Source organism: Abramis brama (assembly GCF_963993115.1).
Source record: "Abramis brama genome assembly, chromosome: 20".
In the NCBI taxonomy this organism is placed as follows: Eukaryota; Metazoa; Chordata; class Actinopteri; order Cypriniformes; family Leuciscidae; genus Abramis; species Abramis brama.
The window spans coordinates 24,940,263-24,958,574 of record NC_139982.1 but is presented as its reverse complement, the minus strand read 5'-3'; the positions used below and the strand labels follow the sequence as shown (position 1 = coordinate 24,958,574).

The 18,312-nt window shown below is 38.9% G+C and overlaps 1 protein-coding gene across 1 annotated transcript; it reads right to left on the bottom strand.

Annotated features, from left to right (window-relative positions):
• Positions 1–9,878: 9,878 nt before the first annotated feature.
• On the bottom strand, positions 9,879–18,098 carry det1 (DET1 partner of COP1 E3 ubiquitin ligase). Its single transcript, XM_084095403.1, has 6 exons — positions 17,867–18,098; positions 16,404–17,172; positions 13,608–13,961; positions 12,931–13,121; positions 11,035–11,226; positions 9,879–10,595 (listed from the first exon to the last, which is right to left on the bottom strand). Exons 2-6 carry the CDS (start codon positions 17,154–17,156, stop codon positions 10,406–10,408), a joined length of 1,680 nt encoding a protein of 559 aa, XP_083951529.1. The 5' UTR covers positions 17,157–17,172; positions 17,867–18,098; the 3' UTR covers positions 9,879–10,405.
• Positions 18,099–18,312: the final 214 nt, after the last annotated feature.

The following is an 18,312-nucleotide window of genomic DNA, read 5'->3' as shown; positions in this document are numbered from 1 at the left end:
CATTCTTCTTGACTTACCTACTTTCTCTAATTTTCCTCCATCCTACTGTATTGTTTTCTATCCTTCCTTCCTGCTTTCTTCCTTGCATCTTTCTCTACAACTCTCTCTCTCTCTCGATTGTTAACGCCAAATCAGGTGTGGTGACTGGAAAGGAAATTAAGTCAGTCCTACACTCACTACAACACCCTGGACATGCACCAGCATGCAGACCTTCATTCGCAATTCACAGCCGGCTTGAAGCTCCCGTACAGCTGGACAAAATCCAAGGAACAGCAAGTCCTAGTCAAATATATTTAGTCAATATTTAGGCTTGTTCTGTTTCTTTTTCCGCCTCAACAAAAGTTTCATTTTATTGAGTGTCTTTGCAGGGTTTTCCGTCTCTTTGCAGGATTTTGGAACAATTGACCCTCGAGGTGCTCATAGAAAATGAACTGCAATTCTCAATCAATATTGGTCATATGAAGGAAAAGTCTACATGGGATGATATTAAATGTTGACAGAGTGTTCAAGACATGAGGTTCAAATATTGTGCCAGCATTTGGGGATATAAAAGTGCCCAAAATATGATGCAGAGATGGATTTCTTCTGTTCTCTTGGTTTACAAGACTGTTTGAGGTGGGTAAATAAAAGCAACAAAGACAGAATTGTACTACAGAAGTACCTCTGTATACTTTTCAAAACTAGCAATATTCTCACAGCAAAACAAAATATGGTGAAAAAGTGGGGGGGGGGGGGGGGTGGGGGGGGGGGGGGGGTGGGGATTCTGTCATTCATTCTACTCCGTTCACATTCTTAATTCTTTCTATTTGACCAAACTCAGAGTGACAAATAACTGTAATATAATATAAAGAATATAACTATGACATAACACAATATCATGAACCAAATATGGATATAATACCTTACCGTATGTGTATATGCCAGTTCAATTGAAGCTTAATGTATCTGGAAAACAAACAAGAACAGAGGCAGTGTTTTGCAGATCCAAAACTATTTTTACCGGCAGGTTGACTTAGCTTGACTCCAGTGTTGTTTATTTGTTTAGTTAGTCGTTCATCTATAAAAATGGAAGCACACGGCAGAAGCCGTTTGTGCTATTATCCCACTTAACCATGTTTCCAGCATTTCGAAAAATAATATCATCCAGTTCGTATGGGCTCATTAGCTCCAACTATGACCTTGTGTGCAGGAACAATGAAGGTAACACTTTTATAAGTGCTCTTCACTCTGCATACTCTAACAGAGAACTATCAAATTAGCTTGATTTCTTGGAGCGCAGGCCTCGGTTAGCGCACCTGACACATGTCGCGGTGCGTTATTGGGGCAGTTACCTTTCAGACATGTGCTGAGGAGTGAACAGGGAAAGGTTAGAAGGTTTCATTCCCCAGTTAAAAATAGTAGAGCCTTGGTAATGGGGGAATGATCATTTCCACCGTGCAGCGAGGTCTTCGATGGCTGCTGACAGCATTAAGGGCGTAGCAAGGATGTGAGCTACTTCAGAAGAAACTAATCAGGCGCAATACGTCTCACTGAAAAGGTTTGAAGAAGGCTGCAAATGGAAATGGAGAGCAAGGGAACTTATTTAGAAATATATCTAAATATTTGCACAGCCACCGCCGCACGTTTTGTTAAGAGGTAGATGAAAGTCCTATTAAGATAAAGCATACGTTCATTGATTAGAAACGAGGATAGTGATGGTATACACAAACCATTTGCAAGAGCAAAGCATTTGTAAAAGTACAATGGATTTGCTTTCAAAAATTAAGAATGAATGACCTACAAAAGATTTGTCCAAAACAATCTAAATTTAAAGAGTACAACGGAAAGCACACATCAAAGCTGCCGTTTTAAATTGTCTGCAATACACTGAGATTATTTTGAGTTGGTGCTGAATGCAAATGTTTCTGGATCAGAAAATGGGTGAGAAATAACTATAGTTTTGATGTATGCATCTCATGACTCTGTATAAATTACTTGTATATGACACACATAAATTCACACTCAAGAGAAAACAGTAACACAAAATCCTTACGCACATGGTCGTTTTTTAAACTCAATGCCCACTAAATGATCTCTGGAGAAGGCTTTAGCTTTTTCCTAAGCTACAGTTTCTCAGAAATGTTTTTAAACTAAACGGATTTGCAGTGCTAAATGTTTATAGCATCCCATTTATACAGTCAAACTAAATGAGGAAATTTGGGCTAATTTACAAATATTGTGAGTGAGCAATGGAAATGTATACAGTGCAGTGTAAAGGGTTTTTTTTTTTTTCAGGAATGAATTACTGAGTAAAAATCAGTGTTTCAAACCTTGTTTTTGCCATGCTGCATCATAGGGTAAGCCTAATGATTTAATCGGTTTTGATGGGACAAAGGTAGAAAGAGAGGGACGATAGAAAGAATCCACCATGTACCTTTAAACACACTGCAGCTGCAGTACAGAAATCTTTATATTAAAATAGAGCTGTCAAATCGATTAATTGCGATTAATCGCATCTAATATAAAAGTTTGTAATTATATATATATATATATATATATATATACATATATATACTGTACGTAAAATTGCCATTTACTGGGAATGTTTGGGAATAACTTGGAATAGGCTATAGTGCACAAGTAGCCAGTTTTATGATGCTTGTATGCTGCTTTTTGTCATGTTGGAGTCCTTATTTTCTTTCATTTTATGGAAAAGATTGCATTAAACAGTATTGGCAGCTTTTTTTTTATAATGTTGGGTCCATTTTTACATCAGCAGCTTATATATCAAGAATTAAAATGTCCTTAAAGTGCATTCATATTGACGTTTTATATTGCTGTTTTATAAGGTACAGTGGGCTAATTGTGTACATTATACAAAGAGTTACTGCAGAATTAAATTAAGTGAATTATTGGACTAAACACGCACATTAGACTCATTGTCTCCTCTGAATGATGATGTGCACATCTCACTCCGGTGAAAATCAGTGTAGGTCCTCTCTATTGAATTACACGATAACACACGATGCGACACCAGACCAGGCCCTTTCCGTTTCATATTACACTGCTGTCTAACAGGTGGCCGACAGCCCATAGTCGAGGTTGCACTGAAATAAGTGTGATCTTGTAAGGTCAGGTGTGTTATCTCACTTTATTCTAACCTCAAATACACAGATTGAAATGTAGTCTTGTTTGCCGAAGGAACGCCAAAGGGAAGAGGCTGAATTCTTCTAATGAATACATACATTTGTTGCAGATTGTTAACCATTTTTTTCCAGATTACACTGGGCACCTTGTTGCCAAGACAACAGTAATTAGCAAGAACTGGGTTACCAGGCAGACAGCAGCTGCGTCCCAATTCAGAGGCTGGAACTTTCGAAGGCCGATTGCATCACAGCGGCGCGACAAAGGCTGTCCACGAAGGCTCCTTCAAATGCGGCCTCGAAATGCGTCCTTCGTTCCCCCGTGAAATGAAGGATACAATGGATCAACCCCATTTGTTAATTTATTTTTAGATTTTTTTTGTGGTATCATCCACACATGCATTGATAACATAACTGAAATAAAGTAAGTAATAGCCTACTTAGCATTTACTTGTTTGCATAGGATACTAATGTATTTTATTTTATTCAAGCACCTAAAAACTTATCAGTTTCACAGAATTTTTAAATCAAAGTGCCATGGGGTCAAACTAACTTTATTTAACATCTTACATTGAACGTACATTTCTTGTCATCTCTTGGAATATCTGAAAGCCAGGTTTTTCCTGATCTGTCATTATTAGCAGAACACATTTTGGGGAAAACCAATTGTTTAGTCAATACTTTAAGAAGGTCCTCTTGATTCTAACTTGTACTTGAACTAAAAAGTGACATAGGTCTTGTAATTGTTTAACAATAAGGCTGCATTTGTTACAGTAAGGACCTTAATTACAGTTAAGACCATTGATGGCTCCTCATTACCATGCTACAGCCAATGTTAACTTTTTTCTTCCTTTTTTCATTTGTAATGAAAAATAGCTACCCGTATATTCAGAAACTATATATACAACATGCCACCATTGTAATATAAATCTTTATTGAAAAATATAGGCCTATTCCATTAAAAATAGGCTAATCTATTATAAATTCTACAAGTTAATCAAAATTTGATTTCGCTCATTTAATTTCGTTCACTCCTTGCACTGCTTACAGTGCACTCAAATGCTCAAAACTCATTAGTTAATGAGTGAACGAGTGAGCGGTTTCGGACACAGCTTTTGTGAACACTGTTTTGTTTTCAGTCAGTTGAATATAATTATAAAAGGTCCAGTACAAACGTTACTGCCGCTCGTCAACGGCAGCTGTCACAGTCACAGAGCGGCGACGTCCCACTTAACTCTTTCCACGCCACTGACGGAATTTTCCGACTTTCCGTGTTTTAACTGATACGGTAGAGGGGGCGCTATTACACATCTTCTGAAAGAGTAGAAAATCTCCAGATCAAAACACAGGCAAAAAAAGAGCAGAAACAAGTGATAAAAGCATTGCTTATGTACAGGGGCGGATCTAGAAAAACATTTATAGGGTGGCGAGAGGGGGGCAGGAATTTTTTATTTGATTTGATTTGATTTTTTTTGGCAACATATGGCAGACGTATACTGAATTTAATCACAGTTAAATTGGCCATAACTTTTAATTCGTTGCTGCCAACTGGGGGTGGCAGCAAGGGTGGCAAGGCTTTCTTTTAGGGTGGCATTTGCCACCCTATGCCACCCCGGTAGATCCGCCCCTGCTTATGTCCATAGTCTTTGGTGGGGAAACGCGATTTTCTCAGCTTTTTTGTTTTGTATTTAATGAAACTTACCCACATTCAAGAGTTGATCAAAATTAAGCTAGAATAAAACAGGGTGTTTTTAAAGCAGAGGCTTGTTCTTTCTTTTGATAGGCTATATTTGATGTTCAGATATTTATACTACACATTCTGGGTACCATGAAAATTTTGCAAAAATTCTCAAAAATGCTGGCTGGCAACTTAAAAAAAAAAAAAACTCTGGCTGGGAAAGAGCTAACAACGCTTGGTCCAGCCTTTGAAGTCCGCTTCCTTCGAAGAATGCAGCAATTGAATTGGGACACAGCTGTTAGCGGCTACAACAATGCACACATCGTAACCATAGTAACCAGGGTCAGGCTAGAAACGCATTTCCGCCTTATCATAAAGACTGATAACACAACATGAATGCTGCAAACACTAACATATGGTCCATGACCTCTCATAATTAACCTCAGGTTAATGTTTCACTAAAGCAACTGACTGACACATGAATTTCTGTTGCTATTTGTACTGCCCACTCACCGTTAATTCAAACATTGACCTTATATGAAACCTTTTACCCATTTTGAAGCTAACAGATCTGCAACATTCCTTATTAACAGATACAGACACCCATTACTAAACATGCAAGCATCTCTTCATATTATTATTCAATAATCTGATAGGCCTGTCCATCATACATCCATTCATTTACTGTATTAATGGGAAACAATTATTTTTTGCGTTACATTTTTTTATAGCCTATATGAAACATTTTATATGCATTTCAGTAGCAGTAATCAGTCAGTAGCTTATACATTTCACCGACCTTTGCTGAAAGCGTTACAGTTCAATTTATTAAAGTGAAGGATTCGGCAAACTGATTTAACCCTCATGTTATGTTCGAATTCTGCATAATCTTGTTGTTGACCCCATTTGTATCCAATAATTCCCCAAAAATCACACTATGAAAAAAAAAAAAAATAATCAGCTGAAAATTATTGACTTTTAATATCAATACTTTACACACATTACAAAGAATAAATATCTGAATTTATGATTAATATTATGTTTTTAAGCACTATTTTTAAGATGGCCCCTCCCCCACACATCTGGGATGATTGCGATTACACATTTTTAACAATAATATCTTAGTGTCAAGTAATCTTGACAAACTATATATCATTTAAAAGCTTTCAGACTCTAGTTTTCATATTTGGTGACTGATTTGCAAAAGAAATGACAGAGCAATAGATAGATAGCGAAATTTTCTTCATTTGTGATGTGGTGCCAACCGTAACGCATGCCCTGGTTCTTTCTGTATGTTTTTATGTGGGTTTTAGAGGTTGAATTCAAATCAAATATTAACATTACTGGGCAAACCAGTACTGAATAGGATGTCTACTTCATAAATATTATGGAAATATATGATTGAAATCGCTCAAACCATATATGGAAATGTCCTTATATGGTCACCAGTGGAGCCTGGATGTCATCTAGTGGAAAAGTTTGGTACTGCGCCAAAAAAAATCGTGCTGAAATTGAGAAAAAGTCACAAAATGTTTAGAAAAAACTCATTTCAGTTTACTTAAAAATCGAAATGGGACAAATTGACCCGTAACATAACATGAGGGTTAAACTAGTAACTTGTGAGTTTGTTGAACAATTCAATGGCTCATACATTTCATTTGTTCGTGAATCAGATTACACTGTTTGGCCTGTAGCCTACATGTTTGGTCTACTAAAGAACCAGATTATGAATCATTTCTTTTATGAATTCGTCGTGCTGTATGATTGTGTTCTTCACGCGAGGACAGTTAAACAGAAAGACGTGTTTTAAATGTTAATTCGCGGTACACTGTCTTTTGCTCGTTCACATTCAATATGGACTGTAAACGTGCATTTACAGCTTGTTATGAAACTTATTTTTCTGTACAATGCACAGTACTTTCATCACTGCCAAAAAGCGGTGCAGGAAAGACTGGATTTAATATTAGAGTTCGTTGAGTCTTTTAGGCTCGAAACCTAAAATGTGTCTAATTTATTAGTAGCACTTTATTTTAGAGTCCTGCTCCCCATGGATGTACTTATTACACTAACTGGGTAACCCTGAACCTCCCCCTAAACCTAACCTTAACTCATTATATTACCCAGTAGGCTACTTTCTAAGGAAAGTACACTGCTAGTGCACGTACTGTAAAATAAAATGTAACCAATTTATTTTTAAATCGTTCAGTCCAGTGAATAGAATGTATGGTTTTATATTTTTTTGTAAGCCCAAAAAGCAAACTGCATTGTATTTTCTCCCTCTCTCTCTTTTTTTACAATAGGGGTCAGTATACTTTTTTCTCAAACCACACACGGTTGGAGCCCGATCCCTCCCACTCTCATGTCCAGAGGCTTTCCCCAGGTGTCCAGAGGTCGTCAGAATGTGTTCAATTAGCTTGTGTAACCAGAGGCAGGGCGGACACTTAATCCCACAGCACCTGCTGCCTCTTCACAGGTTAACCCCAGTCAGCATGTCACTGAGGGAGGCAGGATATCACACGTTAGCCCAGCTCAGTGGCCCTGGATTTACTTGGCCGTCTGATTGGACGTGATCTCCAAGCTGGCCCGACCGGAAAGCAGCTGGACACCTAATTAGGCGGCCGAATAAACCCAGATGAAGTTTTTCAGGTGACCCGCACTCTCTCCGCATGCTAGGTTGCTGCCATTTGTACAGACCTAATTAACACAAAATAAGTGCGCCTGATTAAAAGTTTGAAGAGCCTGTACTTATAAAAAGTGGAAGTGTTGCAGGGCCATCAAACACTTGCCACCTGTGTCGTTTCAAAAGCACAGGCAAATTCAAGACAAATAGGCAATCATAAAATGCATGTAAAATTGATTAAAGATACATATTCAAAATTATGTATATATACGGGAGACCGAAGCTAGGTGGATTTTTAAATAGACGCATAACAAAGAACAAATTGAAAAATCCTGCGTTATTGACCAAGAAAAAAAAAAAAAAAAAATCAGGGCATGTTGTCACACTGTATGAGGTAAGTTGTCACAATGGAACCTGCTAATAAAAGGCATCTGGGGAAGAAAAAAATAATTAGACAACAAAAATGTAAAAGGTACAAGTTTTGCTTGAATGTATGCCGGTGTTGTGTGCACTTGTTTCCCAAACCGCTATTTTAACTAGTATGATTAATCTATAAAATTAAATAGTTTTGACTCAAGTCAAGTCATACATTCACACACACACAAAAAAAATCCAATCCTGTTTTAATTTATACAATTAGTATTTTAATTTATAAATCAAGTCATAAATAAATGTAAAAATATATCAGACATTCTAGTAACTGAAACGTAGCCCTTAAGACAACTTCTCTATTGGAGAATTTTAAGAGTGCACCAACATTCAGCTCAGTTGATTTGTCAACTTACAAAGTACAAGCATGCTAAAATTATGCTGAACTGAATTTCTAACTACTATTTTTGTTTTATGCCATTACCTAGAGTAGTCTGTCGGTACATTTAAATGAAAAGAAATCTTGAAGTTGTAGTTCTTATATAAGTTAAAGTCGTTCAGAAGTGAGAACCAGCCAGACATACACAATCATTATAAGTTTCAAACTGCAAAATACTGCAACTAACTCTAACTTCAAAATAGACTAAAAGGGATTGTAATTGTATATCGTAAAAGGCTTTGTGACAAGTTAGGGAAGAAGACAAGTGACCTATGCAATGAGTTCTGCAACTTCACATGTGGCAGAGCCTCTATAAAAACCCATGAAGCAAGTTGAAATGTCAAGCTACTTTAACTGTTCCTTCTAATAAGTCACTAGGTTGGAGAAAAAGCACAGATTTTCAATTGAAAACACACATATATCCCATGTTTTACAAAGCGCGCCCATGATGGATGGTTAGGGTTCAGTAACACCTTTTAAACCAGAGCGATAAAGACTGCAATGAAAGACGCGCTCTCTCTTTCTAACAGCGCAGGCAGCCACAACAATGACAGCTATTAAAGCTCGCGACGAGGTCGGACTGAAAGAGCATGGCATAACATCTCTGTCGGCAACCAATTCTGTTGTGGTAAATGTTTTAGTTCTTCTCTCTCTTTATCTAATTAATTATCTCATACCCGGAGCAATGTGGATCATTTGCGATGGGGACAGGTCAACGCGACGCATAATAGAGACACAAAAGGAGGAAGAATGCGATGGAAAACGTTGAATAATGCAATCACAATTCACACCGTTTCACTTAATTTTCTCCTCAATCAAGTGTTCCGTGCGTTTCACCTTTCTTTCTCCCTCTCTTCTTTCTCTTTTTTTCTCCATGCAGCGCAAAACTGAACTGATTGCGCAGGGAAATTATAACCCTGGTAAGATTTTTTTTGTTCCGTACCGCGGCAGCACCATTACAGATGAATTAAATGAGAGAGAAGCCCTACGAAGCACAGTCGACACCCTCCCACTCCCGCCCACGCCGAACCCTAGGATCACACTTTTCAATCCGGTCCACGGCTAAAAGCATTCATTCCTGCGTTCAGGGGCCCCGCGCACAACCGTGCCTGGAGCACCTACAAGAACGCGGCCATCTCACCGGACGGGAAATTTCTGTCAGTAACTAGCGGGATATCAGGGATTCGTATTCATAAAGCCTTGAGAGAATGATTACACTTACAGTAGTTGCACTTAGGGGTCCACTCAAAAAAAAATGGCACTCTGGGGAACTTCAAGAAAAGAAAGCTTTTAGACTGGTGGGGGGAAATTTGACATAGTCCTTTCCCACCGAGACAAACGACTCCAAACATGAGTCGCCTGGGATTTATGCGTTCGATTTATTAGTTCTAATTGTTTTTCTTCATTATGAAGGGGGGGAAATCTTCCCCCTCCCTCCGAGTGGAAGTTCACAACACAGCCGTTTTAAAGCTGTCACAATCTCCCGTATTTAAAATTGTCCTTCAATCAGCGCTGAAGTGCTTGTTAAAACAGATGCATTTTCTTCAACCTCTGCTCTATCAACTGAACAATCGTATTCCCACAGGGAAGCTTCTCACTTAGTAAACTGGCTATAATGAATCATTTTCAGAATTAGTTTTTGTTGTTATTATGGCATTAGTGTTGGTGTGGTGTTGTGTGCTTCGAACCCACCTCCGTTTTTTTGTTTGTTTTTTGGTTAATGCTGGTCGACAGTGGGAGCTGGCTAGGTAATGGAAGCTGAACTATTTCATTAGGCTTTTGAGGGGGAAAACTGCTAAAAGGGGGCATTAGCATATTCTATACTTTCTCAGCTATTTAAAAATGGCAGTAGATGAATGTCAACTGTGAATATCTTAATGTTCTGTCATCTGTTTTGACAATAACCTTTCACTTTCAGCGAGAAAAGACAATACACACTATAAAACAATACAATACTATAATATAAATATTAGAAATTTGATTTATTTTGCACACTGCTTAGTAAACTTAGTTAAAAAAGATCAAATATATAAAAGCATTTAGTGTATGTGCATGAAAGACATCACATTTGTAATAAATAAAACTTTAATATAAAAAAGGATGTATAAAAAGACGAAAAAAAAAAAAAAAACTCCATGAGTCTCTCAAATCACACATCTGTACTCACACATGCAATATCATACGCATACGTGGCGCATGTGAAAGTTGACAACGTATTCGGCGTTGGTGCGCTGCACAGAGATGGCGAAGGGCTCGAAGGGATGGAAGGTGAACGCGACCAGTCTCCTGACAGCGTGGTTAATGGGTCTGCCCAGCAGGCCTGCCTGGATCTTAAATTTCAGCAATCCAGAGTCCCTCGCGTAGAACCTGCGGGAGGGGAAAAAAGCAGTGCCAGTTTATTATGATGGCAAATGGCATGGCGACAGCAAGAAACCCGTGTATTTTACAGCATAAGTGAACTGTCAGAAAATTATGGTAACATTTGTCAGTTTGAAATTTTTGAGAGCTCTCAGGAAGTGTTTTAACTATCGCCTGTCATGGCATGAAACTACACATCAGTGTTTCAAGATTTAACAAGGAAGTTGATGTAGACCTCACGCTGGGCCTCATTTTTCACTATACTGGGAAAGTGGGCGTACATTCTGGCCTCTTCTGCAATTCACTCTCTTTGTCAACAATATTTAGTCTGTGCGTATATCTACATTTAAGGATAAAATAAAAACTCAATAATATTCAGGAATGCTTTAAAAGTCAAAAATGTTTTTAAATAATATTTAACAGAAGGGACTCTTAAGCTTAGAGGTACCGTATGGGATGATCGCCACAGGTCTTTGGCCGCTCCATGACAGACACCCACTTGTCATCGTAGCTGAAGAGGGAAAGATCCAGATACGGGCTACTGCTGTAAGACTGAGCACTGATGGGCAGCTGCCCAAGAAGCCTTCGGACCGCTTCTGTGTGCCCTCCGTATTTGGCATTCACGATGGTGTCTTTGAACCTGCGCACAAACAAACCTGACCATAAATAATGTGCAGACTTATGGAACTCACATTAATTAACTCTTTCCCCGCCAAACGTGGAATTTTTTCCCGGGTATCCGTGTTTTCACTGTTATACGGTAGGGGGCGCTATTAAGCGTCTTCTGAACGAGTACTGAATCTCCTGATCAAAACACAGACCAAGAAAAAGCAGAGACAAGCTCTCTCACAATGCAGTCATATGCATATGTAAAATAACACGATCACGAACATTAAACAGCATATAAATCAAAACTGCCTAACGTTACTGAATGAAATGTTGACCCAGGACGGGCTGTAGGACTGTGCAAGCTTTGGGGATGTTGATGGACTCGATCTACTCCATCTGTGATTTGATCCTCATTCTGAATCCCATCCAGATGTAGCTTTTGACAAAAACATGATTTTCTCAGCTTTTTGCTCAAATTGTTGCTTTTTTATTATGAAAATTACCCACATTCAAGTGTTGATTAACAAAAAGAATGTATGAAGCTAGAATAAAATGTTTTTTGTTTTTGTTTTTTAAAGCAGAGGGTCTGTTCTTTCTTTTGAGAAATTGCATGTTCAGATATTCATACAAAATAATATTCTGGGGGCCATGACATTTTTGTGAAAAATCAAAAACTGCTGGTGGCTGGCAACTTAAAAGAAAAAAAAAAGCTGGCAGGCAAAGAGTTAAACAGCAAAACCCCTTCAGTGTGGGCGGTGCTACCAAATGTGATGGCAAACAAATAGAAACCAAGAAACAGCTGCTTAGGAAAAAACCTTGGATCAAAATGGAAGAGAGAGCTTGTCACCTTGGTAGGGGGAGGTGAAATATTACAAGATTATTATTATAAGTTTATACAAATTGTATTACTTGTAATTTATACAAAATTACAAGATATGATAGGTAAAAAAAAATATTTAGTTTGATAAATACTTTTGTCAGCAATAATAAAATAAAAAAATCTGGTTTAGACACTATGTACACAACTGTTGGGTCAGTTTTTTTTTAAAGAAAATGTTATTCTTTCAGCAAGGATGCGTTATATTGATCAAAAGTGACTGTAAAGACATTTATAATGTTGCAAAAAATTGCTATTTCAAATAAATACTGTTTTTTTTTACTTTATATTTATCAAAGAATCCTGAAAAATTGCATCACAGTTTCCACAAAAACATTAAGGAGCACAATTGATTTCAACATCAATAACAATAATAGTTTTTGACCACTAAATCATTATATTAGACTGATTTCTGAAGGATCATGTGACACTGAAGACTGGAGTAATGATACTGAAAATTCAGCTTTGCTTCACAGGAATAAATCACATTTTAAAATATGTTTTAATAGAAAATGGTTATTTTAAACTGTGATAATATTTCACAATACGCAGCCTTGGTGAGCATAAGAGACTTATGAGCATAAGAGAATGTTTGAATGGTAGTGTACAAACAAAAGTCTGCCTGCCTCACTTAAAGTTTCAGAAACTTTTTTAAAGCAGCCTGCATTTGAGACATAATTCAAGTTTTTAATATCAAAAGGTGTCAGCATGAGTGAGTTCTCACCCAATATGTAGAGCTGCACATTTATGCTAAGTCATTATCAGGCCTTTTGTGAGAAAAAGTGAGGCAGGCCTCCTCTCGCTCGACCATCAAACCGTGGCTTGTGAATTTGGCAATGCTTGATATTTATATCTCACCTGCGTTGTACCTGACGGGCAAAGTTATTGCTGGAAGCGGAGCAGGGGAACTGCACAGCCTCGCTGTGGAGTGTAGCGTTACGGAAGAGGTCGCAGAAGTTTTCAAAAAGCTCCAGAAGTTTGTCAGAAGTGTTCTCGAAAACTGCAATAACCTCGGTGGTTAGCATATTGTAAACCACGAAGAAAGAGGGCTAAAAATGAAGAGAGGAGAATGAGACGGTAGTTTACACATTGATGGTTTCATAGAAACTATCGACTACACAACCGATCCACCAAACATGACTTAACACAAATCCCACCTGTTTAGAAATTCACAACAAAACGATAATAATAAACATTATGGTTTTACAGACAAGGCTTAAGCTAATCCCAGACTAAAATGCATGTTTGAGTTGTCTTAACTGAAAGCAACTTGCACTGACAAATCTTAAAATATATCAGTGCCGTTGTTTTGTCTCAAGATGCACACCAGTAATGTTTTTCTCTGAGGCACATTTACAAAAGCTACTTAAATGTCCTAATTGAGCTAAGGCTTAATCCTGGCTTAATCTAAGTCCTGTCTGTGAAACCGGGCCATTATCTTACACTAGCAAAGATTAAGCGATGACGCCAGCAAGGGCATATCTGATTCAGTCTCTGGTTACTCCAGTGCATGTGTTTTTTTTGTTTTTTTTTACCTGCGAGGGGTCGGTGACCCTCAGTGTGACTACATCTTCGCTGGTGTACTTGATGAACAGGTGATGTTCGTCCAGGAGCTGCATCTTCCACATGCGCAGCTGCCTGAGCTGATCGAAGAATTGAAAGAACCGCCGCTTGGCCGTGGCGCTGCCGTCCTGCTCTGCCCTCCTCCACAGGTACACCAGAAGACGGTGTTTCAAGGAGTTGATGGTTTTCTCCTTATAAAGGCGGGAGAAACCGGGCTGGCCTTCAGCCTGGGCCTCGGAGTAAACCGCAGACAGCGTCAGCAGGTCGTCCTCGTAACAAAAACGGCCGATGGTGCGCACGTCAAGGAAGGTTCCTTCTGGTGTCACCTGGGCAGGAGGAAGGATCGAAAATTAATATAGTTTAATAATTTAGTGTAAATATTTTTGGGTCAATACTAGTAATAAAAGGGGGGGCGGGGCACTTTATTTGTCTTTTTCCAATTTTTATTTGTACAAACAGTAGAGAAATTACAGAAAATGATGGAGAATGGATTGGACCAGTCAAACATACCAAACTGGGTTGAAACCTGCCGCCCACCTGAGCAACATGGTCTGACAAAATAAATGTACTTTGATAAACAATTGTCAATGCATGGCTATGTCACACATGTTTCTACCCCGATAGTCATGGCAGGAAAATACTATTAAAACTCAATTTGTGAAAAATACTATTAATGCAATAGAGTGAATGACAACTGTCTGTGGTGTTCCATTGACTGACATTATGGCAGTGTAGTGTTAAAGGAGAAGTTCACTTTTAAAATGAAAATTCTGTCATCATATAATCACCCTCATGTTGTTTCAAACCTGTATGAATTTCTTTCTTCTGCTGAACAGAAAGGAAGATATTTAGAAGAATATCAGTAACCAGACAGTTTTTGGGTCCCATTGACTTCCATAGTATATTTTTTTCCTACTATGGAAGTCAATGGGACCCAAAAACTGCCTGGTTACTGATATTCTTCTAAATATCTTCCTTTCTGTTCAGCAGAAGAAAGAAATTCATACAGGTTTGAAACAACATGAGGGTGATTATATGATGACAGAATTTTCATTTTAAAAGTGAACTTCTCCTTTAAGTGATTAATTATCTTAATCTTACATTTCATAATGAACTCATTTTCTGTCAGTTCTTTTTCGTGAACTGGAATGTGTGCAAAGAATTGTGAGTGACTGATGGACGTGAAGGATACACTTGATGCATTCTTCAAAATGTGCTAAATGAACGACACAACGAAGACTGCCTTGCAAGTATCCTTCAAATTGAAATGGCTTTCCACAGAGCCTGATGACGTAATATCTGCATATCTCACCTATATGCAGCCTTCCATTTGAGTAGCATCCATTCACTCACCGGCCACTTTATTGGGTACACCTGTTCAACTGCTCAGTAACGCAAATGGTAGCAACTCAATGCACATAGGCACGTAGACATGGTCAAGACGATCTGCTGAAGTTCAAAATGAGCATCAGAATGGGGAAGAATGGTGATTTAATTGACTTTTAATGTGGCATGGTTATTGGTACCAGACTGGATGTTCTGAGTATTTCAGAAACTGCTGATCTACAGAAATTCACACACAACTATTTATAGGGTTTACAGAGAAAGGTCTGAAAGAGAGAAAATATCCAGTGAGCAGCCGTTCTGTGGGCGAAAATGCCTTGATGCCAGAGGTCAGAGGAGAATGGCCAGACTGGTTCGAGCTGATAGAAAGGCAACATTAATTCAAATGACGTTACAACAGAGGTCTGCAGAAGAGCATCTCAGAACGCACAACACGTCAAACCATGAAGCAGATTAGCTACAGCAGCAGACACAGCGGTGCCTCTCCTGTCAGCTAAGAACAGGAAACTGAGGCAACATTTTGCATGGGCTCACCAAAATTGGCCAATAGAAGATTGGAAAAATGTTGCGTGGTCTGATGAGTCTCGATTTCTGCTGCGACATTCAGATGGTAGGGTCAGAATTTGGCGTAAACAGCATGAAAGCATGGATCCATCCTGCCTTGCATCAAATAAAGTAAGGTCTAACTGTAGTGTATTCAGGTACAGATATGTGTGCATATGTGGCACACTTTGGGCCCCAATGACCATTTAAATGCCACAGCCTTTGTTGCTGACCATGTCAATCCCTTTATGACCAAATATTCCAGCAGGATAACGCAACATGTCACAAAGCTTAAATCATCTTAAACTGGTTTCTTGAACATGACAATGAGTTCACTATACAAATGGCCTCCACAGTCTCAAGATATCAATCCAATAGAGCATCTTTGGGATGTGGTGGAATGGGAGATTCGTACCGTGGATGTGCAGCCGACAAATCTGCAGCAACTGCGTGATGCTATCATGTCAATATGGACCAAAATCAGTACCTTCTTGAATCTATGCCACGAAGAATTAAAGCAGTTTTGAAGGCAAAAGAGGGTCCAACCCAATACCAGCAAGGTGTACCTAATAAAGTGGCTGCTGAGTGTAGTTATCTCTTTAATAGCATTTTTGGTATTTCTATTTGTCCAAAATGTACAGAAATGGCAAAAAATAAGTAAAAAATGGGTACAAATGTGGTGATGGGACTGGCAAAATGACAAGCCAAATTCAAACCTGTGTCACCCCCCTTGGGACACCATGGTCTGACAAAATAAAATTCTGTTTGATGAACAATAGAGAACTGACAGGGAATAAAAATAAGATACAAATACAACATTTTAGAGACAGTTCTGAGAGATTTGTGCTGGACAGTGAAGTCTTAGACGCAGTTACTCTTACCTGAAAAACATGAATGGTCTGTTGCTGCACAGAAAGCACAGCCAGTATATTTCTGTACAGGTACAGTCCTTGATTGTGTGACAGGATGATTTTGTCACACTTAAAGGTGCGTGTATCACACAGTCGGCCCGTGTGCAGGTCTATGATGTGCAGCGAGTAGTCTTCAAGAGGTGAGCGTGGGTTTGGTGTCACGGATTCGTTGTTTCTGTACACCTCGAAAAAGTGTGCATGAGGTTCTTCTGGCAAGTAGGCAGCAGAGCCGACGATCACATAGCGGCAGTCGTCGGTGAAAAGACTGCACTCTCTATTCAAGTGCTCACCGTTGGAGGCCACATTGGTGACGTGGAGCAGGGAGAAGAAGCGTTCGAAGAGTCTGCCTCTGATGTTGAGGGAGCGCTGGTCGTTCCCATTGGCCAACGTTTCTCCCTCCTGACCCTGGAGAAGATCTTCAGCGGCTTGGCATCCCTGGTACTCGTAGATTTCCAAGGAAGTTTGATCAGAGGAGAACGCAATAAAGCATCGTCCGTCAGGGGAGAACTTGCGCAGGAAGCAGGGCGGCTTCTCCACGTTGACCACTGTGAAGTTGGGGAACAGGTTCTGGTGGAAACAGCGCACCCGGTACCAATGAGCCCCGAGTGGACCGGAGCAGATCCGACGCCTCTCTAGCCTGTAGACCACATTCTGGTTCTGGATGCGTCTCGGCTTCAGAGTGGAGAAACTGTCCTCCGATGTAGTGTTGCGGTGAGCAGCCATAATAACAGCGTTACCACTGTAAATGAGAAATTAAATAACCAAGTTAATAAATGCAGGGGAGCAGATCTCTCTACAAAGTAGTTTTATATAATGCTAATAATAAACAATTAGGCTGGTAGGTAGCCATACTAACAGCTTTACCAATGCAAATGTGAAATTAAAACATTATTGGAAGAGATTAATAATGAAGTTAATAAATGAAAAGCAGAAAGGGCAGATCTCACGACAAAATTATTGTATATTATACTTGCAAAAATATAAACAAACAGACAGGCAGGGAGCCATGATGACAACTTTACAACAGCAAAAGAGAAATCAAGTTAATAAATGTAAAGCAGGCAGAGCAGATGTCCCTGCAAAATATATTTATATAAATACTTTTTATAATACAAATATATAGACAGAAAGGTAGCCATAATAGCAGCTGTACCATTGCAAATGAGAAACTAAGACATTATTGGATCATAATAACTTGATAAATGCAAAGCAAGTAACGTTAGAGTAGATCTACTTTATATACAAAAAACAAACAAATAGGCAGACAATCAGATGCATAAACAGACAGATCTTCCTGCTATGACTCTTTTGTTGCTTTTTCGGGTTTATTATATACTTAAAGCTTAAAATAAGCTCTTTTAAAAATTCAGCAAAATAAAACATCAGTATAAACACCAAAACACACGCAGTTGATTAAGTTATGCATCTCTTACCTGGACGTTCATTTAAACACTTCTCATGTTCATATCTGTGCAGCTTTATCTCTCAGGGAGTACAAGCATGGCCAAAAGGCAACCTACACCCGCATAAAATAAAACATAAGAGCAAAAACGTTTGAAAGGGAGGTACAATGCTGTTTAAAAGTTTCTTCAGGAGTGTAAGTTTAGAAATCTGTTCGCTGTCTAACCGGCGGAAGTAAGTGGCATCGGCGACTCGGCGAGGTCTGCGCATAAACAGTGACATGAGGTGCACAGAGTGTCAGAGCGCCCCCTTCAGCAGCGGCGAAACAGCGCAACTACACCTCTGTGGGGTGTATACCCTGCTAATCAGTTTGATTTTCCGAGTAGATTATTTATTACTGTCTGTTAGTGACGACATAGGCTACAATCAATTATTTAGGAAAAAATTTCTGCTGATAAAAACCGTCTAAACCGAACTA